Source organism: Geotrypetes seraphini, chromosome 4 (assembly GCF_902459505.1).
Source record: "Geotrypetes seraphini chromosome 4, aGeoSer1.1, whole genome shotgun sequence".
In the NCBI taxonomy this organism is placed as follows: domain Eukaryota; kingdom Metazoa; phylum Chordata; class Amphibia; order Gymnophiona; family Dermophiidae; genus Geotrypetes; species Geotrypetes seraphini.
In genome coordinates this window covers 104,940,205-104,965,546 of record NC_047087.1, presented here as the reverse complement: position 1 = coordinate 104,965,546, position 25,342 = coordinate 104,940,205, and the positions used below count along the sequence as shown (strand labels likewise).

The window sequence follows — 25,342 nt, the reverse complement described above, 5'->3', positions numbered from 1 at the left end:
GCCCAGAAAAGATCTTACTCACACTACCTACTGTGCCTCTGGAACAAACTACCTACCTGCATAAGATCGTTAGAAGGTCTACTGAATTTCAGGAAGGCAATAAAAACTCGCTTCTTCCCCTGGCCCTCCATGAGAGTATGCCAACTCAAATTCCCCAGACCTTCTGACAAAGGGCTCGACTCTCCACTTTCTCGAGTCTCAGATGCTGATGTGCTTCATTCTATGTCTGACCATGCCATGTTCTGTCATCCAATGTTCTACTACCACACTCATGCTGTTCACCATCCTTGTCCTACTATGCTTTACTGCATACCATATTTACCATACTATGTTGGCCCTACTGCATTCTCTTATACCATGGTTGCTACACATTGTTGCTGTACAGTGATATAAAAGAATTTCGAGTGACAGTGAGATACTTTAACAAAAATGGTGTCGATATGTAAAGCGACTTATAAGTTTAGACCAGTGGTTCCCAACCCTGTCCTGGATAACCTTCATGAATAGGCATGAAACAGATTAGCATTCCTGTCACTCCAGTACATGCAAATCTTTCTCATGCATTTTCATGAAGGCTATTCTGAAAACCTGACTGGCTGGTGGTCCTCCAGGTCAGGGTTGGGAACCACTGGTTTAGACGGTGATTCTATAAAAGCTGGGAACATGATCAGTGGTATTCTATAAAGGCAAAACCAAAAGGGGTGTGTTTCAGAGAATGGGTGTGCACTGGGTGGGATTAGAAACTACACATGCATTATGTAGTCCATTAATATTGGGCGCATATATGGTGCCAAAACGATGAACCACAAACAGTTACTAAATGGAAGAGATGTTTCTTATGACTTGGAATGTTGGTTGGTGTATTGTGCAGCTGGCTGGCATCTCAGTGTGTGGTCAGGCCTCATTCATCCTTTAACTGGCAACTTGTCTGGCCTCATTTGCCTCTCTAGTGTCCCATTACCACACACTAGGCTCCATATTGTCCCTATCTTCCAAACACCACCTCCACCACATAAACAATCTCCATAGCCCTCTTTTTAGCCTCTATACCCTCTCCCTTCAAATCAGTAGCGTAGCCACACATCCAAGTATGGGCGGGCCTGAACCCAAAATGGGCGGGCCTCTCTCTTTCCCTCTCTTGCCGCTCTCCCAGCCTGTGCATAGCATTATCAGATGTCAGGGAAAGCTCAAAAATGTCCTCTTTATAGAGGACTGGGTGCCCGGATGTTTGTTTGTTTTTAAATAGGGGAGTCTGCCTGGGTTTAGCTGGCTCTCTTGGCTCCCCCACCTATCTCCTCCCTGGGTCCAGCTGCTGTAATTTAATCTTCGGGCAGCCATCAGCAGCAATGAGGTGAGCCTGTGGCTGCTGGCCTGCCCCAGAAGCCGCCTCGCTGCAGGTACTGCCTACAGCGAGGCGTTGCTGCAGAGAAGTGGTTTCCGGGGCAGGCTTACCTTGCTGCTGCTGCTGTTGGCTGCCCGAAGATTAAATTAGAGCAGCCGGGCCCGGGGAGGAGAGTCAGTTTACAGTTTATTTAAAATTTGATAAAATGCTTATAAAGCTTTCTAAGCACTGTACATAATAAAAAATGGGGTACAAAGCATACAGAGAAATATACAAAAATACATGATGCACAATGGGCAACGACTTCAGGAACAAAAAGAGTATAGGGGAAGAACTACAATAGTATAAAGAAAAGTTCACATTAAAGGAAAAACGAAGGGAAGGGGACTTGACTAGATACAAATTTCAAGAAAAAGAGGAAAGACATGCTGAGGAAAATAGATTTAGGTTTCAAACGCATCCTTAAAGAGAAAAGTTTTCAGGGAATTCTTAAGTTTTTCGAGTATGGGTTCCTCTCTGAGATGAGTTGGGAGCGAGTTCCAAAGCTGGGGCATGGTGATTAAGGGGAAGCAGTGTTGGAGGAGGGAGGGAGCTGGAGAAACGGCATGGGGGTACTGGAGAAACAGCATGGAAGGAGGGCTGGAAGAAACAACTTGGATGGATGGAGGGAGAGAGAAATAGTATGGAAGGAGGCAGGAGAAACAGCATGGAGGGAGGGAAGAGCACTGGAGAAACAGCTTGGAGGGCTGGAGACTTGGATGGATGGAGGGAGAGAGAAATAGTATGGAAGGAGGCAGGAGAAACAGCTTGGAGGGCTGGAGAAGCATAATGGAAAGAGACTGCTGGAGAATACAGCATGGAATAGGGTAGTGCTGGATAGGAGGGGAGAGACAGAAACAGCAGGAGCAGAGGATGGCAGGAGAGAGAGGTGCAACAATGGGGGGGGGGGAGTTGGTGGTTGGAAGGAGAGAGACAGAGAGAAGCACCTGTGGGGGAGAAGGGTTGGAGGAAGGGAAAGAGAGAGAAGCATTGGTAGGGTACAGAGAATGGAAAGGGGGACCAAGGAAATGGGTGGAGTGTGGGCAGGGTCATGTGTCCTCTTTTTTGACTTCACAAATATGGTAGCCCTACTCATATAGTCTCTCTCTTTCCCTTTCATGCCACCCCCAGCCCATGGAGCCTTTCTTTTTCCCTCTCTTGCCACCCACCCCCAATCCATGCAACCTCTCTGTTTCCCTCCCCCCAGCCCGTGCAGCCTTTTTCTCTTCAAGACCCCAGCAGTGGGTCCTATACATTGCCGGTGACTGACCTGGAAGCCTTCCCTATGATGCAAAATGCAAATGTATCAGAGGGAAGGCATCCAAGTCAGCTGTCAGTAGTGTGCAAGGCATGGAGAGGACAAGAAAGGATGCATGGGCTGGGAGGGGTGGGAAGGTAGGAAAGAGGCTGCACAGGCTGGGGGGGTTGGCAAGGGCAGCCTGTGGTTGCTGGGTAGATGGGCCCGAGCACAAACTGGGCAAGCAAGGGCTGTCTAGGCCCATCTGTAGCTACACCCGTGCTCCAAATTCTCTCTCTCCAGCCATCTCTGTGCTATTTGGCTGTGTATGTTTGTGCTTTGGAGTGTGTCCCTGTGCCATGGTGTTTATATATAGTGTCTGGTGAAGGATATAAAAAGACTTGAAGCGGTCCAGAGGAAGGCGATGGTAAGAGGTTTGAACCCAAAGAAATATAAGAAGAGACTAATATGTATACTCTGGAGGAGAGGAGGGACAGGGGAGCTATAATACAGATATTTAAATTCTTGAAAGGCATTAATATAGAACCAAATCTTTTCCAGAAAAGAAAAAATGGTAAAACTAAAGGGCATAATTTGAGGTTATAGGGAGGAAGACTTAGGAGCAATGTTAGGAAATTCTTCTTCACGGAGAGGGTGGTAGATGCCTGGAATGCTCTCCCAAGGGAAGTGGTAGAGAGGAAAATAGTGATGAAATTTTAAAAAGCATGGGATAAAATAGAGGATCTCTAATTAGAAAATGAAGGATATAAAGTAAAGAACTAAGGCCGGTATTGGACAGACCTGCATGGTCTGTGTCCCATATATGGTGATTCGGTGTAGGATGGGCTGGGGTGGGCATCAATGTGAACTCCACTAATATGGAACAGGAGGATGTTACTGGCCAGACTTTACGGTAGATTTCCTGCAAACAACGGGATGATTGAATAGGCTGGAGTGAGCTTGGATGGCAACTTCAGCATTTGGAACCTAGGACAATACCAGACTTTACAGTCTATGGCCCAGAAATATCAAAGAAGACACAAGTTAATTATGTATTTTTTAATGAATATAATTTATGGGCAGACTGGATGGACCGTTCTGGTCTTTATCTGCTGATATTTACTATATATAATATGGTGGTATATGTCTCCCCCTGATTATTCCATTGTGTATGTGTGTGGAGAAGGGAAGGCTTATGTATCTCATGGTGTCATTGCTGGTGGTGGTGGGTACTGGGTGTTAGTAATGAGTGAATAGATGGATGACAACTGGCAGGGGGACTGAACTAGCGAGTGAATGGTGGACTGATGACCAGTGGGTAGCTGAATAGTTGGGGAGGGGGTTTATAACTAGTAGATGGGGGATAGGGGGTGTGATGGGGGATAGGGGGTGAGATATACCACCTCATTTAATAATCTAAGCAGTTGGCAGAAAAAAATTTTTTAAACTGTAAAAAAACCCAGCAAATAGACAGAACTGGGTTGCTAAAGGGAAGTTGCTAAAAATGTTACAAGATTAAAAATATAAAAAATAAAAAAGGGAACAAACAATGAGGGAAGGTAAAAAGATTCTGAAATTGCTAAAAAGTTATAAAAGTATTGTCTCTGGCCTTTACTTTCCTTCCATTTCCACCTCCATCCCTTTACCTTGCTGCCACTTAATCATATTGCTATAGGTCTAGACCAGACATGGGCAAACTATGGCCCGCGGGCCATATCCGGCCCATTTAGTTTTTTAATCTGACCCACCGACCATCTGAACCCCACCAACCGCGAGCCCTCCAAACCTCCCTCCAGAGCAGCGTCAGGCCGGCAGCACTCTAAACAGGCTGCTTCATGGCCTTCACTCATCAGAGAATTCCCTCTGCTGCATCACTGATGATGTCATCAGTAATGCGACACATGGAAGACCGCAACGAGAGAAGGCTTTGAAGCAATCTGTTTAAAGTGCTGCTGGCTGGATGCTGCTCTGGAGGGAGGTATGTAGGGCTTGCGGTCGGTGGGGTTCGGATGGAAGGGAAGGATGGAGAGTGGTTCGGCTGCACAGCGGGGGCGGGTGCTCAAGGGTTCTGCTGCACAAAGAATGGTAGGGAAGGATGGAAGCTGGGCAAGGGTTCTGCTGCACAGGGGGATGGGAGGGATGGAGAGATAGAAAGATGCTCTTGGTCTGGCCCCTCTGTCAAATTTAAGAACCTATTGTGGCCTGAGTCAAAAAGTTTGCCCACCCCTGGTCTAGACGCACTTTCTGCAGTGGAAACATCTGCTGGCTTTTTAACTACAATTCTCAGGTCTCTATACACATACCTTTCTGAGCATGTGCAAACAAAGTTATGCATACAGATGAACAGTCGACTGAGCATCAGCACAAAGTGGTTTGGGCTAAGCATTACTGTCCTGAATACATATAAGCTACAGTAAAGTAGCCTGATGTTCAGAGACAGGTACTTCCTTTTATACTCTGATATTTGTGGCAGTGTGAGGGGGTCAGTGATCACTGGGGGAGTGTGTGTGGGTCTTTACATTGTCTCTGCAGCGGTTATCTGGTCACTTTGGATACCTTTTTGCCACTTATACCTGCTTTTACATCATCTAAGTCACAACGTATAAGTTTCATCCAGGAAGTCTTGTGAAACATTAGATTATCCCTGCAAGACGACTAAGTGTAGGTTGGCCCACATTCCACCCAATTACCGCCCTAACCACTCCTCCATATATGCCCCTTTCAGCTCTGGGAGCACAGCGGCATTCAGAGGCCTAAAAAGTCCCTGGATACGTCCAGAAATGCAGTTTGATTATTGGCACTTTGACGACCTGTATCCATATCGAATACAAACCAGACTCCAGCCAGAGTTTTAGAAAAGTTGTTGTTGTCTTGCTAGTCAACCTAGCCAGTCTCACTTAAATCCACCATTCTGAAGGTGCTCAGTTGAACTTGGTTCTAAGAAGAGACACCGCCTTGGTCATACAGTGTGGCCTTTAACGTTAGTAGAAACACAAGCATAAAGCCATTTTGTCATAGGTAGAGAATGACACGGTGACAAAATTCATCACCGTTCCCGTCCCCATGGATAACCGCGGGAAACCATCTTCATGTCATTCTTTAAGGAAAGAGGGAAGAATCAGAGTATGAATGGCCACAACCACTGACCCGCAAGCTTTGCTTTGAATAATGCTGGTGTAGAAGGACAGAGGATGAAATAGACACTAGAAAATTACATGGGTTTATTTCCCGCGGTTATCCGCGGGGACGGGGACGGTGATGAATTTTGTCACCGTGTCATTCTCTAGTCATAGGCTATCATTTCAGAAGTTTTCAGGTTTTAAAAAACTTACCCATATCTAAAAGTCCACTAATTTAGAAAAAAAAAAAGCTTCCAGTGCTACCATTACTAGAGGATCAGCCCTTTCTCCAGTGAGTGGATGTGAGAGAAGCAGGAGAGGAGAAAGAGGAGAGGAATAAGAAATGGTATGGAAAGAAAGGTTGGAAGAAAGATAGAGCAGATGAGAGAGAAGGTGGAGAAGACTGGAAAAGAAAAGATAGTAGAAACACCGAAGGAGAAGCCGAGGGAAAGAGATTAAAAAGAAGGAAAGAGATTAGAGAGAATTAGACCATCAGTAACATATAGGGGGCAAGATAAAGACAATAAAAGGGTGACAGGCAATAGAAGTGGAGGGGTAATGTCAGATTGACATGAAGGAGTATTTTGCCAATTTATCATCATTGAGATCCTAGAGAAATGATCAGGTGAAAAGTGAGGAAGAGAAGGGTCAAAATGATGGAGGGAAAAGAACTGCTTGAGATGGCATGAGGGCAAATGAATATAAGAACATAAGAAGTTGCCCCCGCTGAGTCAGACCAGAGGTCCATCTTGCTCAGAGGTCCGCTCCCGCGGCGGCCCATCAGGCCTAGTGCCTGAACAGTGGTCCCTGATTAATTTTGTAACTTACCTCTAATCCTATCCCTATAATCTACCTTTACTCTTATCTGTACCCCTCAATCCCTTTGTCTTCCAAGTACCTATCCAAAGCTTCTTTGAACCCCTGTAGTGTGCTCCTGTTTATCACATCCTCTGGTAGCACGTTCCATGTATCCACCACCCTCTGTGTGAAAAAGAACTTCCTGGCGTTTGTTCTAAACCTCTCCCCTTTCAATTTCTCTGAGTGCCCCCTTGTACTTATTGATCCCCTTAATTTGAAAAATCTGTCCCTGTCTATTTTTTTCTATGCCCTTCATGATCTTGAAGGCTTCTATCATGTCTCCTCTAAGTCTCCACTTTTCCAGGGAGAAAAGCCCTAGCTTTTTCAGTCTGTCAGTATATGAGAGGTCCTCCATGCCCTTTATTAGCTTAGTTGCTCTTCTCTGGACCCTCTCAAGTACCTCCATGTCCTTCTTGAGGTACGGCGACCAGAACTGAACACAGTACTCCAGGTGTGGGCGCACCATAGCACGATACAGTGGCAGAATGACTTCCTTTGTCCTGGTCGTGATACCCTTCTTAATGATACCCAACATTCTGTTTGCTTTCCTTGAGGCCGTGGCACACTGCGCCGACGCCTTCAATGTTGTGTCTACCATCACTCTCAGGTCTCTTTCAAGGTCGCTCACCCCTAGCGCTGATCCCCCCATTTTGTAAGTGAACATCGGGTTTTTTTTCCCTATATGCATGACCTTGCATTTCCCTATGTTGAAACTCATTTGCCACTTTTTGGCCCATTTTTCTAGTGTTGTCAGATCTTTTTGGAGATCTTCGCAGTCCTCCATGTTATTGACCTTGCGATATAGTTTGGTGTCATCCGCAAATTTAATAACCTCACGTTTTGTTCCTGCTTCCAGGTCGTTAATGAATATATTGAATAGGAGCGGTCCCAGCACCGACCCCTGTGGAACTCCGCTCGTGACCCATTGCCAGTCTGAGTAATGTCCCTTTACTCCAACCTTCTGTTTCCTGTCTGCCAGCCAGTTTTTGATCCATCGGTGGACCTCCCCTTGCACCCCATGGTTCCATAGCTTCCTTAGTAGTCTTTTGTGTGGCACCTTGTCGAAGGCTTTTTGGAAGTCAAGATAAATGATATCTATGGATTCCCCTTTATCCACCTGGCTGGTTACCCCCTCAAAGAAGTATAATAAGTTCGTGAGGCATGACCTGCCCTTGCAGAAGCCATGCTGGCTCGACTTTAGCTGCCCATAGTTGTCGATGTGTTCCCAGATGCTGTCTTTAATCAGTGCTTCCATCATCTTTCCCGGGACTGAGGTCAAGCTCACCGGCCTGTAGTTTCCTGGGTCTCCCTTTGAGCCTTTCTTGAAGATGGGCGTGACATTTGCTATTTTCCAGTCTTCCGGAATCTCTCCAGTTTTTAGGGATAGGTTGCATATTTGTTGAAGTGGCTCAGCTATTTCGTTCCTTAGTTCCTTGAGTACCCTTGGGTGAATGCCATTCGGACCTGGCGATTTGTCGCTCTTTAGCCTGTCTATGAGAGCAGTGAGGGAGAGAATAAATGGAAGAAACTTGTAATGGAAGGATGGGATGAGTATGAAGAAGAGGCAAGGAAGAGGCAGATGAACATCAGAAAGGATGGGATAGAGGAGCTAAGAGACGGTGACTGAAAAGGAGAAAGTGACAGAAGACAGATGGAATAGACAGGAGAGAGTGAGGGGAAGAGGAGAAGAAAATAGGCAGCACAAAGGCAAGGGGTTTGAGAGGAAAGGGGAAAGGAGAAATATGAGGGTAAGGAAATAGCTGAAGGAGGAGTTTAGATGAATAAGATGATGTGTTTGTATCTGGCATGAACTCTAGTCTGTTATTGAAGAAGACATGGGGGAAGCCACTGCTTGCCCTGTATCGGTAGCATGGAATATTGTTACACCTTGGGTTTTGGCCAGGTACTACTGACCTGGATTGGCCACCATGAGAACAGGCTGATCCAGTAAAGCTATTCTTATGTTCTTATGAACCTACTTTAAGAATGGGCAGAATCAACAAACTTAGGGGTCCTTTTATAAGGTGTGCTAACCAATTTAGCTCATGCTAATGATTAGCATGCCATTCAGTGGCATAGTAAATGGGGGTGCGGACCGCCCTGGGTGCTGAGTCGGTAGAGGGGGGCGCTGCCTCCTCTTGGCTGCACCTTGCCACGCCACCCCTCCCCTCCCCTGTACCTCTGTATTATATTCGCTAGCGCAAGCAACTTCTGCCTGTTGCTTTGTGCCATCCTGGCTCCCCTCTGAGTCACTTCCGGGTCATGGGGTAAGGAAGTGACATCAGAGGGAAATCCAACGCTGGTGCAAGCAGCATGCTGCCAAAACCACTCACGCTGGCGAAGGTTTAGAGGTATGTGGGGGTGGGGAGGTGTGGAATTGGGGTGAGAAGTGTGAAATGGGGGTGGGAAGGAGCAGGGAGGCTCCACCACTGATGCCACTACAATAAATGATAAAACACATTTTATCATTTAGTGTGCGCTAGTCATTAGCATGTGCTTAAATCAGTTAGCACACCTTAATAAAAGGACTCTTAAGTTGTCATTTTTTTAAATCAGAAAACTGTTCAAAATACTCTTTAAACTAATTTTCCATTGGTTTTAAAAGCGACCGCTGCTGCTGCTGCTACTTATAAATGATCAGGAACGGTCACAAAAGATGTAAATTTGAAAATGTAGGGCCTCGTTTATCAACAAAATGAGCTTGAGAGCGTTCCATAAGCTGCTTCATCACAGCTGCACGCAGTCCTGCTTGAATAGCTCAGTGTCCGATTAATGACTTGCTCTAACATGTAGATTAGAAAATCCTGCATGCAGCAAATGTGCCCCCTGGAGACTTAAGCGTAGAGCTTTCTTACCTTGGGCGTTTTAAGATAGATCTGAATGGAACAATGTCCTGGCATCCTATACAGGCCACAGGAAGCCTTGGGCACACTGGCCCTACAAACTGTCCAAGTTGGACGTCGGGTTTTTTAGAAAAGGTGAATGCAGTTAGCAGAGCCTCATTGATTCCTAAGATGCTGCAGTCCTACGCTAATCACTCTGCTGTATTTTTGACAGTCAGCCAAACAGCAGCCATTGGCCAGGACTGCACTGGTTGGAGCATACTATTTGGTCTATTTAATTGAGTTGCAGCTTGGGTGTATATCTGTATATATAGAAACACAACCAAAGTCTCATCACACAGGACATTTAAACATATGGATAATTTTATCCCAAGAAGCACAGAAGGATCCAGATACAAACACAAAATCCTCCTCCTCTCCGTGTGTGTGTGTGTGACACATCTGTCCTTTATCTGAATTTCTCTTTTGAAAGCATAGGGCTCTGAATGGGGTTTTTTTTTTAAGGATGTGTGTAAACAATCCTTCAAAATCCAACAACTCTTCACCCTAAAACATTAACGTTTATTTGGAGTTTGAGTAGTATCAGCTTTAACCAAAAATTAGTTCTTCTACTGCATCCTTAAAACCTGACGCCTGAAGGGAATCGTCTCCAAAAATGCTGTGTGCATTGAATCCTTAACAAGTGCAGAGGGCCAGGCTCATAGCCAAGGCTACAGTTAGCAGCCTTAATAACTGCAGCATTGAGAGGTTTATATCTAGAGTTATGATTCTATGAGTATTACAGTGCCTTTTAAATTATTTGTGGAAATAATTTTCTATTTTTGGCTCTTTGGACTTCAACTTGAATTGAAACCAGCCTGTGTTGGGACACACCACTATGAGTCTTCATTTCCAGCTGGAGTTCATTCCCCACCCTCCCTTTATTTTTTTCATTTGAAATCCTCTGTCCCCATTTGTTCCAGCTGTCTCAGTTTTTAGGCAGAAAACACAGATTGTGGTTCCCTCCAGAATGTGTATACATATACCCTCGACCAGGGGTAGGCAATTCCAGTCCTCAAGAGCCGGAGCCAGGTCAAGTTTTCAGAATATCCATAATAAATATGCATGAGATAGATTTGCATCTCAAGGAGGCAGTGCATGCAAATCCATCTCATACATATTCATTGTGGATATCCTGAAAACCTGACCTGGCTCCGGCTCTTGTGGACCAGAATTGCCTACCCCTGCCCTAGACATTTGGCCTTGCTATCATGTACTGACAAGGTCCTCCCCTCTCTTCCCTTCCTCATCTGCCTGAGGACCAGGACTGTCTCAAAAGGTTATGGTGCCCTGGACCTACTTCTGTTTTGGCACCCTGAACCCAGACCCATTGTTTTTCAGTGCCCTCATGCCCCGCCCCTAGACCAGTTCCCTCCTTCCTCCTTTGAAGCTACTGCCCAGTCCCAATAGGATGCAGCTTCATAGGCCAGCTGCCACAAGGAGGGAGGACCAGTGTCGGTAACAAGCAGCAGCATCAGGATGGAGGAGGGACCTCTCTTCTCTGACACTAGCCCACTACCCTCACAGCAGCTGGCCTATGAAGCCGCATCTTGTCAGGATCATGCAGTAGAGTTGGAGGAGGGAGGAGTTAGAGAGTGTTCAAGTCATCTCAAAGCTTAAGTGATGGGCTGGTGATGTCACGGCCCTGGGCATTTGGTACCCTGGGCCAGAACCTCACTCGGTCAATAGATTAAGTCGACTCTGCTATCAACTTCTTAATGATTTCAGAATTTGAGGCACATGCCATAAAGAGTGTCTATATCCTTTCCCCCTCCCATACAGAATATATGTTGTAGGCTACATTTCTAAATATATTCATGTCAGTGAAGTTTCCAGAACATAAAGATGCACAAGTTGAATTTCATCAGTAATATCCATGGAGAAGCAGCTAGTCATCATCAGCCAAATATTAAAAATACATTATATGTTCACAGGTGTCAAGGTGAACATATAACTTCATCATCTGTATATTTTTGAAATTTATATGTATAGTAGTATTGGGGCAAATATCTGACTGAATGATCGGATACTAACCATATAAGAAGGGGCTGGATTTGGAGTAGATGAGGGTAGGCTTTAAAATATTCACCTGTTGTCTAGATAATGTACGTATATGTTTAGTTTAGGCTTGCTTAATACAGTCACTATACTACTGTATTCTGTGCTGCTCCCTATATGAAGTATGGTGAAGAGGAAAGGAGGTATGGTGGAGAAATCACAGTGAACATGCCTTATAGAATAATTTCCAAGCTCTCTGCATACATATGTGTCTGTCTGTGGGTATATCTATGTCTGTGTATGTGTGTTTTATATTTGTGCATATGTGTTCATGTATGTGTTTTTACATCTATGTTAGTGTTTCTATATGTGTATGTATATGTATCTGTGCTGTCTCTGTGTTGAAAAGAGCAGTCTGAAAGGAGCAGTTATCTAACAGGGAGGAAAGGGAATGGAACTTCTATGCCATTCAAAGCAGGTATATATAGGTATACCAGGTATACAGTATACCTATATACTTGTATATGTAGGTATTTATTGTACCTTAGGCAATGAAGGATTAAGTGACTTGCCCAGGGTCACAAGGAGCAGTGCTGGGATTTGATCTCACAACATCAGCGTGTTGAGGCAGCAGCTCAGCTGTGTTTCCATGCTATATGTACTGAAACTCTCCCTTCTAGAAAAATGCAGAGAGACAATTTTAAGGGACTTTATTTCTCTGGAACCCAAATTTGGTCTGACCCATTTGTGAATTTGATGTGTGTTCTGCCCCCATTTTGTGTGGCCATTTGCTCAATTTCTTGTATAAGAACAAGTTCCAATGTTTATGCTAAGATTGTATAAGTAAGGTGTGCTCTGTGGACTTAAATCCCCAGAGGCCTTTGCGTCTTCCAGAGAGCTAGGCTGCATCCACAGAGCTTAAGCCCGCTGCCTTCTTCAGTTTGAGAGAAAACAGTTGCCATATTTGCAGACCGCATGGCTGTTTGAGTACCTGAGTCTAGCACTGTTCTCCACCAGGTTTTCACCCTTTATTTCTAACAATCTAACACAGCTTAGTGTTATATCTAAGTATAGAGAACAGTGTTATTTCCATAAGGTGTGGACACACTCCCAGCTCCCTTTTTTTAATAGGATGGGCTTGTAGAGTGAAAAGATTCTGTGAAAATTGAACTGCCTTGAAGTCATCAATTGTGTTTATTCTTTACTTCATGTTATTAAAGAAAGTTGTTCAAGAACTACAGAGTCTGGCTGATAACACTAAGACTACAAAAATAAGGGTTAACTAATAGGAGTTTCATACAATTGCCAATATAACTCAGAGTGAGTTGAATAGTGTTTGGCCATTCAGAGGAGTCCTGTTTCCTGTACAGAGATTGAGGAGATTTCAGTGAGGAAATCTACAAAGACTGTTCAAGGAAACTGTAAACTGTCCAGTAAAGCTATGGTCAGTACAATGTGCCTTTTCTACAGTTAAGAACATAGAAATAGCCATACTGGGTTAGACCAATATCTTGTTTCCACAATGGTCAATCCAGGTTGCAAGTACGTGGCAGAAACCCAAATAGTAGCAACATTTCATGCTACCAATCTCAGGGCAAATAGTGGCTCCCTCCATGTCTGTCTCGATAGCCGACTATGGGCTTTTTCTCCAGGAACTTGTCCAAATCTTTTTAAACCCAACTACCCTAACCACTGTTACCATATCCTTTGGCAACAAGTTCCAGAGCTTAACTATTTATCGAGTGAAATTTTTTTCCCCATTTGTTTTAAAGATATTTCAATGTAACTTCATTGAGTTTCCCCTATTCCTTGTAATTTTCTAAAGAGTAAAAAATCAATTCATTTTTACCCATTCTACTATTGCCATGGTTTTCCTTCACACTAACCCCCTCCTTTACAAAGCTATGTTAGCATTTTTAGTGTCAGCTGCCGCAGTAACAGCTCCGATGCTCATAAAATTCCTATGAGTGTCTGAGCTGTTACCGCCACAGCCAGTGTGAAAAATGCTAGCGTGGCTTTGTAAAGGAGGGGGTAAATTTGGTCCCATTCTGTTATGTTTGCAGACACTCTTATGCACAATTTCTTTCAACATTCAATTGGGTGGAAAGAATACAAAAGGTAAATTAGAGTATTCTGAGAGTGAGGAGTTGCAAAGAGCTGGTTCCAGATTACCAGATCAATTGCTAGTAAGTAGGTTAAAAAGAATTCATTTAAGTGTTTGTACACAGATACCAGAAGTCTAAGGCAGCAATATTCAGTTAACAAGGAAGAAAAGGCTCCCTCCTACCCACTTCATTAACACTATTTGGGTTCTGATAGGATATTTAGCAGCACATAATTAGAGAGTGCTGGTGGGCAGAGTGATATTCAGCATCACTGTCTGCATTAGCATGGTGTGTGTGTGTGTGGGGGGGGGAGGGTAGACTGACCTGGGCACTGCTTTGGCAGGGGCATCAGCAAATCTCCTCTTCCTCTGTGCCTCTCTTCTTCAAATCTTTATCAGCAGCATGTCTTACCTGCTGCTTGCACTGGCCTTATCCCTCCCTCTGATGTCACTTCCTATTGGTGGGGACCAGGACGTGACATCAGAGAAATTGAGGCCAGTGCAAGCAGCAGTCAGAAACATTGCTTGTGGCTGGTGAAGATTTAAAGAGGTTTGGGGCACGTGCCATAGTGATGCCAAGAGGAGCGTGTGGGGAGCATAGTGCAGCAATGACAAGGGGAGCATGGGGAGGCACATGGCGCAAACCTCCTTGCTATGCCACTGAGTATCTGGTTAGTGACAGGGTAATCTGGGGTCAAAGTTAGGTCAGAGCTGGAAGTTACCCGAGCACTGCCAATATGCTGCAGTATACCCAGATAACTATCTTATTAAAGTAAGACAGTAAAAAAGCTGTCCTAAGTTAACCAGGTATCTATCTGGTTACCAATGCTGAATATCAACAGCATCTGGGTAGCACCTGGGTAACTCCTGAGCCACCCTAGACCCGGATATTCAGTACCAGTACCCAGATAGGGGCTAACACTGAATATCCGGGTCAAACTCAGCTGGTGGTGGCCAGCATTTAAAGAAACACTGAATATAATAAGATTGACGAGTTACAGTGAATGGCATTAAATACAGATACTGACATAATAGGCATCTCAGAAACCTGGTGAAAAAAAGGTCAACAAGTGGGATACTGTGATATTGGGATACAAGACTTATTGAAATGTCAGGATAGATAGATATAGGGGTTCTTGTTCCGGTAGTAATACTAGCAGATCTCAGAAAAGTACAATTATGGGAGTGCATGAACAAGTTCATCTTGTTGTATAAAGGATTAAAGTGGGTGCGGGTATTCTGCCTGTAAGGGGGGGCTAAGATTGGAAGGGAGCTGATGGGGAGCTCAAAGAAGAATAGGGCTCATGTTGGGGCTGGTGCATAAGTGACTGATAACTGGGAGAAACTTTGGCTTGAAGGGACTTGATTGCTGGAGATTCTGATACTGTGATATTGGGGAACTAGGACTGGAAAGAGGCTGATGCTGGGGTTGGGAGGAGCTAGGATTGGAAGGTACGTGGCTTCTCTTGAAGTTTTTATAATGTCATTGCTTTCTCTTTTCTCTTTATCCTTTAGTTTTTCTTGTATTGATTCCTGAACTTTTATTATACTCTTACTTTTTATATAATTTTATTGTAACCTGTATTAATGATCACTTTTTAAATGACTACTGTTAACTTTTCTAATGATTTTTTTTTTTTTTTTGCTTTTGTGAACCACTCTGTTGGTTTGTCCAATGGTCTATATACAGAAGCCTAAAGGGGCTGCTGCTGGGGTTCAGTGTGTATGGGGGGAGGGCTATGATTGAAAGGAGGCTGATACTTTATTTATTTATTTCAAGGGAGCTCAGAATTAGTTTACGTGAATTTATTCAGGTACTCAAGCATTTTTCCGTCTGTCCCGGTGGGCTCAAAATATGACTAATATGCCTGGAGTAATGGGGGGATTAAGTGACTTGCTCGGGGTCACAAGGAACTGCGTGAGTTTGAATCTACCACCTTAGTGTGCTAAGCCTGTGGCTTTAACCACTGCACCACACTCTGGGGTCCACACTTCAAAAGCAACAGGTGGCTCAGGCAACTAGAATGAGCCCCTTGATGTAGCTGTTGTTCTAGTTTGTTTTTTTTAATATATACCTCGTATAAATTTAGGGCCCCTTTTACAAAGCCGTAGTAGTGATTCTTCCATGACAAATGTACCGAAACCCATTTGATTCCAATGTGCTTCGGTACATTTACTGCAGGGACCTTTGGACAGTAAATTACACAAAATTTTATATTTTAATATAAGATTCATGTGAATGTTGTGCATTTTCTGTATGTTTGTTTGTTTTTTTCAGTACCTATCTGGATTTGGTAATGAGTTGACCTCAGAGGATCCACGCTGCCCCGGAGCTTTACCACAGGGACAGGTACTGCAGATTTCTTACAACTATTTCTGCAAGTTTAATCCAATCGCATTGTTTATTCTTAATTTCCTAAACAGTACTCCCCTGAAATTCGTGGGGGTTCCGTTCCAGAAACACCCACGAATTTCAAAAAACCGCAAATGCAGTTTAGGAGCTGATCGAAGACAGGAGAGGGCAGCTGGGGCACCAGCTGGTGCTAAAAATCATTCTCAGTATTTTCCAACTGCCTCTTCCTGGTACTAAAGTCAGGCTACACCAATCAGGAGCTGCTTTGACACAACAGATAGCGTGTCAAAGCAGCTCCTGATTGGTGTAGCCTGACTTTAGTACCAGGAAGAGGCGGTCGGAAAATACCGTGAATTACTGAGTCCGCGATTCACAAACCTCGAAGTTGCAGGGGTTTACTGTACTACCTACACTTTAGATGGGATCTAAGCAGTTTACAATCCATTCTAAAATATACAGAAATTTGATAAAGCACAACAAAGTCACTATAATGAGTCATTTACAGTGTCATTTGCAATAAACCTCCAGCCAACAATGCAGCTCTTCACCAGGAAGGCCAAATGCCTATTTAAAATAATACATGTCTTTTAAAATGTTAAATTTCTTTAAAGAAGCTTCATTACAAAGCTCAGAAGGTAATTTATTCCAAAACTGCAGAGCTTGCCAAAATAATACAGTCCCATGGCCTTTAAATAAATGGAGAATGACCACTCTATGATCTGTTAATGAATAGTGATCTAGAAGGTGCATATAGTACAGCCATTGATGTTAAGAAAGAAGGAATTGTACCATAAAATGCTCTATGGACTAGTGTTAAAGTTTTAAATTCAGTGATATTAAATTGAAAGCCAGTGGTATTTCATTACTAAAGAGGTTACATGGTCCCTAACCTGTGCCTTAACTAAAAGTCTCATGGCCGCATTCTTCAGTTTACAATCTTCTTAAAGAACATGAAGGAATACCTAGATAGATAACACTTGCATGATACTATTTTGGAAGAGGTGATCTAATTAATGAAATATAGCTGTTAGTGTAGAGGATTGTGCTGTAAATGGTTTAGAGATAGCTTTATTCATATGCTAATAAATCATTTATAAATTGTTACAGCCTCTGAAAACTCTGTAAAAGTTACACAACTGTGGATAGTCAATTAGATGAGTCTTCTTTTCAGGTGATTATTCCCTTTCCTTTGGGTTTCTCTGGGACCCTTCTGGTCTTTGGTCACCTCCAGTCCCTTTGGGGTCACTTCCAATCTCTGATCACATGTGGTCACTGCTGGTTTCTTGTCACCTCTAGTCACTCTGTGGTCACATCCACTCTCTGGTCACCTCTGGCCATAATGGTATGGTTTGTGCTCTTGGCCAACCTTTGGTCAAAATGTTAAGGTTTGAGCATACTGGGGATTAGGCAGATGCCAGCATCCATCCCCCCCAAGGCTTGCCCATAGGAATCCTTGTTGCCAAGAACTCCCGTTCTGTTCTTCCTTAGTCCAGTGGTCTTGTGAAGGGGTTCCCAAGAGGCTTAGGGTGAGATTACTCTGGTGGACCCTCTGCTGGCTGGGATACATTCAAGGACCCCTTCCTTCCTTCCTTCACTGCAGGCATAAGGGCTATTGGTGTGGTGTACAGTAGGTTTTGGGTGGGTTTTGGATGACTCACCATACAATATAAGCTGGTTATGATATGTGTACCTGGGACTTTTTATGTGAAGTTTACTGACGTGCCTCCTAGGGTGCCCCACTGCTCTGTTGGGATGGCTGTATGGCCAGTCTACTAAAAATGCTGGTCCCTCCTACATCCCAATGGCTTGTTTTATGCAAGATTTTTGTGTGGCTTCCATAATGTATAAACTTGGATTCAGACGTCATATCAAAAATACCCCTTCACATCTCACATTTTGTAATACATGCAGTAAAGCATTTTCAGAGTACAATATTTGCAACATTACAGCATGCATTATTAAATTGTAAAAATGTAATACGTAATACAATGAAACAATATAGCTAGGAAAAGAAAACAATTTACAAAGCACTAAACCAAAATGACCAAAAATAAGCCCCTTCTTATATCCATGCATGCCCCTATAGATTATTAATGCTGTCATTTTTCATATTTCAGAATAATCCACAGGTCTGCCCCTACGGCCTGTATGCAGAGCAGCTGTCTGGATCCGCTTTCACTTGTCCAAGAGCCACAAATAAAAGGAGGTAGAATAATTCAGTGTTTCTGAAACTCTTCCACTGGTCGTCTTCCCCATCCAAAAACCTTAAAAATGATTCCAAGACCTTACCCATAGTGAGATGACTTCAGATTGCATATTGAGATGTGATGCTCTCCAAACTGTTAATGTCTGTTTAATATCTTGCCAACTTGCTGTTACAGTGGTCCCACCCCCACCCCCTATTTCCTGTGACAGATTTTCAAAGGGATCGTTGTGAATAGTGCTGAGGAGGAGATGGATAGAGAAAAGGGAAGGAGAAGGCAACTCTGAGATGGGGGAAGATGGGGAACTTCAGCAGATGGAAATGGGATCTTAGGCAAAAGGGATAAATGGATAAGGCAAAGAGTAGAGGAAGGAGGATCAGTAGAGTGAGACAATCTAATTGCAGCCTTCCTCTGAACACTATTTTCATCTCTCACTATTATACACATCTCCTTCAATCCCCACACTCACTCTTTGCCCATACCCCTTCTCATTCCACACTTCCTTCCAATCCCTTCACTCAATTTTGCCTTATCCACTTACTCAATCACATGCCATTTCCCTGCCCTCCATTAATTTGCTTGCTCTCCCCTTACCCCATCTACTCATTTTCTTGTCTAGTTCCTCCCACCCACCCCCTTACATGCTCACTCTCTTGGTTTCCATCCACTTACTCATTTTTTTTTGCTTGCATTAATTCACTTGCTTACTCTCCCTTCTCCTCCCATCCTTTGACTCCTTTCTAGTGCTCCACAAACCTCTTGGCTGCAGCAGAAAACTACTGGGAAGTCAGCACTTCAGGCTGCAAATTCATCCTCTACATCAATGGTTCCCAGCCCTATCTACCAGCCAGTCAGGTTTTCAGGATAGTCCTAGTGAATACACATGGGGCAGATTTGCCTCCAATATATGTAATGTAATGTAATTTATTTCTTATATACCGCTACATCCGTTAGGTTCTAAGCGGTTTACAGAAAATATACATTAAGATTAGAAATAGGAAAGGTACTTGAAAAATTCCCTTACTGTCCCGAAGGCTCACAATCTAACTAAAGTACCTGGAGGGTAATAGAGAAGTGAAAAGTAGAGTTAGAGGAAAAATAAAAATAAAATAAACATTTTAACAAGATTTTAGTTTCCAGAAAAAGGGCTTTTTCAGGGAAGAGACTTGGCCGACAGTCCCAGGATGTCTATGTCTCCTCCCCTGCGATGTTCTCCCATCCATACATTCCCTCCCAGACACACTGCCCGTGCCCCAGCCGCTCCAAGGAGGCTGCCACAGATGAGGCCCACGATGAATGCAGGATTCTCTCCTCTGTACATTTTTCTCATGCAAATTGATTAGGGTTATCCTAAAAACCTGACTGTCTGGTGGTCCTCCAGGACAGGGTTGGGAACCACTGCTCTACATCCTGGCTGCCCTGTCTCTAGCCCAGTGCAGTTCCAGCAGCAGGCCAGCGACTCAGGCCATTCTCTTCCCTCTGTTTCCAGAGGGATTGTCATATTTTGAATCACAAAGCACAACAGACTGGCCAGGAAGTAGAGGGAGGGGGGAAGATGCAGCCTCTGATTGGGATCTTTTCTGTGCCGCAGAAAAGAAGCACATTTTTCCCAAATTATTTCCTTAGCCGATGTCTTAAAAATGACATGGCAGTATAATGAAGCAGCCTCTCACATACTAATTTTATAGGCTCATCTGGTGGCTTCTAATTGCCAACTGGTTTTCTTTAAGGAAAGTCTGAATCGTTCCTGGTTCTACCCCATTGCTTATTTGGACCTGGAGTTTGCACTAGTGACTAAGGGGGCAAGTGTGCCTACCTCTGGTGTTAAAAGCACCTCAAAATTTCATTACAAAATTTTGTTCACCTGGATCCTCATGGATATTCAGTTTTATGAAATCTGCTATTAATATATGAACTGCAAGATTGCCACTTTTAATTGGAATATGTTTTCTCGTGAAATGACCACATCAGCTGTGTGCATTTCCTGTATCCTTATAGATATTTTACAATGGGTTCTGCATTCAGCAAGCCTTTTGTAAAGTACCTTGCTAATCGTAAACATCCCAAATTAGACATTTGTTTTCTACTTATAAGACAAAAATTTGCAGTGGGGATCTAATTACAACCTCAGTCTGGTTGGCACCCTGAAATCATAGGGGCTACACTCTTAACTGCTAAGTCAAGCAGCTCTAGTTTATAGATTACCTATTGAAGGACTCATTGCTTGAACCTCACCCTATGTTACTGCTTCTCCTTTCTCCAGCTGGCTGTATCGAATTCTGCCTTCAGTGTGTCACAAGCCATTTGAGCCCATTGACCAAGGCTATCTCACACACAATTGGGATGAAGTGGAGCCCAATCCCAACCAGGTGATATCTCCTTGTGAGATGATGCACTCTTGAACAAATTTAAATATTATTAAGCAATCCACACAGTTTTGAGATGTATTGTTCTCTGTGTGTGACTGGGGGAGGAAGGGGGTGTTTGTGAATAGCATAGACTGTCCATTATTCCTTATGCCTTATGAAAGATTATTCTTGGATAGTAATGATGAGCTGGGAGACTATAGGCTCTGCAGCCACCTTGTTGCTTGCTTCCCTTTCACTATGTGATTGACAGTAGTTGTCTGATGTATGTGTCTGGTTATATTTACCATTTATAAGACATGAGGGGAATATTACTTCAGCAGTCAAGGCATACCTTTCAACATATAAGACCCAAAGCTTGATCCAGCAATCAAGTGCCTTGAGCTCTGACTGGGTAATAAGCAACTGGGAGAAAAGAAAAAGGTCTGCAGTGAAATATTATTTACTTGCTGTTCGCTTCTTTGTCCATTTTCCCCTCTTTAATCGGATAGTGCCACTGAAAATGTCCGGTTAGTGCTCAGTCCAAAACCGGTTATTTTGGAGGCATTCCGGGAGCAGAGACAGCACTTAGCCAGTTATGTGCTGATTTTCTCTGAGCACGTGCAGTACCCGGGCCCCACTGGGCATGCCCGAGCCCTACCCATTTCCCCCTGCTTCCCCCTAATCCCCAGTCTTTAGTTTCCGCCCGTTCCCATTGGTCGGATTTTTCTACAGCTCTCCATTACAACTTTTCTACTCATCAACTTGAAGATGCCTGAATCATCTAAAGAAACAACTGGGATGCAGGAGGAGGATGAACACACTGGATCCACATGAATTGTGCGCCCACTGATTGGATCCGGCACTCGAGGTTTCCGTGTGGCTTGCATTGTGCGCACATGTCACCACGTGCACGCAAGCTAAGGAAGAGGGCACTGAGAGACTTCATGAAGAGAAGTGAGGCCCGAGAATCTTCCTCCAGCAGCCATCCTCATCGGAGCGTAGCAGCGGGGGATCCACAGACGAATCCGGTGAGGAGCCTCCAGGACATCCTGGCTCAGTCAACCCCCCCGACTGCAACTTGCCCGGTCGAGAAATCTCTCCCGGAGGTCCTGCATGCTGTCGCTAGCCGCCAGCTCCTGCAGGAAGCTGATAGGAGTCTCACCAGACCGAGAGATCTCTCCAGGAGTTCCTGCATGTTGCTGCTTACAGCCAGCCTCTGCAGGGCATGAAGAGAAGTGAGGCCCGAGAATCTTCCTCCAGCAGCCACCTCATCAGAATGCAGCAGCGGGGGATCCACAAGCTACAGTGGCAAGGAGCCTCCAGGATGCCCTGGCTCAGCTAATCCCCCCGCCTGCACTTGGCCCGGTAGAGAAATATCTCCCGGAGTCCCTGCATGTTGCCGCTTAGAACCAGCCTCTGCAGGGCAGCCGATAGGAGTCTCGCCAGACCGAGAGATCTCTCCAGGAATCCCTGCATGTTGCCACGTACACATCCTCTGCAGGGCAGCCGATAGGAGTCTTGCATGCTGCTGCGTAAATCCACAGCCTCTGCAAGCAACAGATCGGGGCTTTCACCCTCCAGACGGCATGCTGCCTCTTACAGCCAGCCTCTGCAGGGAGCCGATTGGGGTTCAAAGGTAAGTCCTATTTGCTTGTTTTTGGGAAAACCTCTGATAATCTGTTGCAGCCCCGAGGGCTCTGCCCCACCCTCCTCCCAATCTGAATTTAAGTAGAAAGAATCTCCCATGCTTCTTTCCCTTGGAGGGGACCTGCAGACCTCTCCCCCCAGTAGGAGACATGCTGCCCCAGAGTTCAGCTTATAAAGGACATGCTGAAAAAAACCCCCCCAAAAAAAAAACCCAACTCGATGTTTCTTTCCCTCTTGGGGTCCTGCAGAGTCTACAATTCACACCTTTCCCACCCTGCCCCTCTCCCCCTCTCATGTTGGGAACGAGGAGTCTGCCTTTCTCAGCAGGGTGCTGATATCTTCAGAGATGCGGCATGTCAGACCATGCTTCTCCAAAGGTGGGGGTTTGAAACTCCTCAGTCTAAAAAGCTGTTTGCTCTTCATAAAACCTAGGCAGAGTGCTTTTCCAGCTAGCATGAGGGACTCTGTACTATTCATGATTTCTATAGCACTGAAAGGCATATGCAGCGCTGTACAGTTTAATATACAATAGGCAGTACAGCAGCAGAAGCCCACTCAAGAGGCATTATCACTCCTCTTTGCCTCCAGGCACAGTGGGAAACGCAGCCAGGAGCACTGGCACAGATGAAGGGGTGCATCCTGCCCCTCTCTGCAGGCTCTCCCCCTCTCTCAAGAAGGACAGAGAAGGGCGGTGGGGTACATGGAGCCACCCAACCAGTCAAGTGGAACAGCACATGAACCTGCGAACCACCAGGGGTGGGACCAGCAGCCACAGTTAATCCTCCTGCTGACCCACTCCTCTCTCAGCGGGCTACACTCCCCACAATGCCCCCCTTTAGAGGGAGCCACGCACAACAACATGGTGCGGTCCAGCGGCATGTCATGCACCCAAGCAACGGAGGAACAAGCTACACACCAGCCTCCAGCCACGCCCCGAGTTACCACCCACAAAAATAAATAAATATTTACTAAAAAAACAAAAAAAACAAAAAAAAAACAAAAAACAAAAACCCACAAACGAGGACTCACCCCAAGTCCCTCCAGAAACTCACAGCCTTTCTCAAGATCCACATGGGTGGACAACAAGTACCCAAGACAGAGTACTACAAGGCCTGAACTACCAGTACCAGTACTTCACGCAGGCAGTGGCGATTCCAGTCCACAAGAACCTCCTGGACTGCAGAGACAAGTTTTGGCTGACTCCCTCCTCAGGGCAACCAACATCAAGGAGACTGGGATTGAAGTACCAGATCTTTCCAGCCCAGGGATTCGACAACCCGCAGCAGCCATACATGGACATTGCGGTAGCTTAAGAGAAACAGGGCAGCACGACCCCCCCCCTCCAACCCCCGTCAGGGAAGGACCTGAAAAACCCTGGTTTCCACGGGGAAAAAGACCTTCAAGGGCGCAATGCTGAGCGCACGAATTGCTGCGCTCCAGTTCCAGATGCGGCTTTATCAGGAGGCCAGTGAGAGGAAATAAATAAATAAAATAAAATAGAGACTCCAGCTCACAACTGAGCCAGTCCACACTGGCAGCAGTCTGTGCTCCAGCGCTCGCAACAGTAACATAACTGCTACGCAAACAAGCACCGCCCGAGGGGCAGGGGCATTCAAGGGCAGCCCTCTCCCCAAGACAAAAACAGAACCTTGACCACCCTCCAGCCCAGCAGGATCAGATTATCTGCGAAGGCTTGAATTCGTCTCCACTCCCGCCCCCCCCCCCCCCGAGTGGGCGGGGCACCCTCCATCTGACGACCCAACTTTCCTGCAGCAAGGAGAGGACCTGCTTCGGCAGAATCAATAGAGACGGTGACGAACAGAGGAGATCACCAAGGGGTTTCTACTCCAGGAACCCCCGCGTCACCATGGACAAGGACAACGCTCGTTCCTGGATCTCTGTAAGCTCAACAGATGCATACACAAGGTCCAGACGCACTCTCTGGGTATAGTCTTGGCCCTGTTACAGCCCGAGTATTGGCTAGTATCCCATGCACCCAGCCCACAAGAGGCATCGTCGCTTCTAAAGCCAAGACAGACGCCTCCAGTACAAGGTCCTGCCCCTTGGACTCTCAACGGCTCCAAGAGCGTTCACAAAGTGCGTGGCAGTGGCTCATCCTCGCCTTCAAGGGGTGCGCGTCCTATCTTATCTCGACAGCTGGCAGCCCCGTCAACCACCATAACCCTCCTCCAAGAACTGGGGTTCCTCATCAACTACATGAAATCCCACCTGATACCCACCCAGGGGATATCGTTCATCTGGGCAGTCATCAACACCACGCAGACCAAGGCCGTCCTACGGGACTACCAGATCGACGCCATGACATCCCTGGCCCAGTGCATCCCTGCCAGCAGCTCATCGTCAGCACGCTCCGGTCTTGGTTGTGCAGCACACCAGACTACTCATGTGATCCCTGAAAGGGCACCTCAGACGTCACTGGGACCAGTGTACCCAACCTCTGACTACCCACCTACTGGAGCTCAGGGCCTTAGGGAATGCCCTCGAAACCTTCAAACAGGCAGGGCAGTCCTCACCCAAACAGAAAACCAGGTGGCCTTGCACTATATCAACAAACAGGGAGGGACAGGGTCAACCTCGCTATGCAAGGAAGCTTGCCACATGTGGGAGTTCTCCAACTCCATTCAATGCCCCATCCAGGCAACTTATCTCCTGTGGGAGCAGAACGACCTGGCAGAAAGACTCAGCCACCAGCTGGATCCCGATGAGTGGTGTCTCAACCCAGCGGCGATGAAGAAGATCTTCAGCACCTGGGGCACACCGAGCATTGACCTGTTTGCAACCGAACCGAACTCAAAATACTCGACCTTCTGCGCAAAGAGATCAACCCATCGCCGTCTCAGCCCCGACGGTCTGTCTGTGAGTTGGAACACCCTAAGTCCTGCAGAAGATTCTTCAGGACAGAGCAACGGTGATCATGATTGCCCTGTTCGGGCTCCTGCAACCATGGTTCCCGTTCCGGCAAGGGATAGCGGTTCACCCACCTTTCCCCGCTCCCGATCAGTGCAGTTCTCATTACACAACGCAGGAACCTTACCCTCCACCACGACCTGCGTTCCTTAGCCCTGACCGCATGGATGATGAGAGGATGAACCTACCACAAGACGTGGAGCACACTCTTATGGCAGCCAGAAGACCTTCAACCAGAAAACGCTATGGGTTGAAAGGGAGATGGTTCCGCTACCAGTGCACA

General features: G+C 45.5%; 1 protein-coding gene across 1 annotated transcript in view; it reads left to right on the top strand.

Moving 5' to 3' along the window:
• HGD (homogentisate 1,2-dioxygenase) overlaps positions 1–25,342 on the top strand; it is a 96,113-nt gene that overhangs the window by 21,348 nt on the left and 49,423 nt on the right. Inside the window, exons 2-4 of the mRNA XM_033940322.1 lie at positions 15,858–15,929; positions 18,050–18,138; positions 20,400–20,505. Coding sequence (XP_033796213.1) covers positions 15,858–15,929; positions 18,050–18,138; positions 20,400–20,505 — 267 coding nt within the window. The remainder of the gene's footprint in view (positions 1–15,857; positions 15,930–18,049; positions 18,139–20,399; positions 20,506–25,342) is intronic.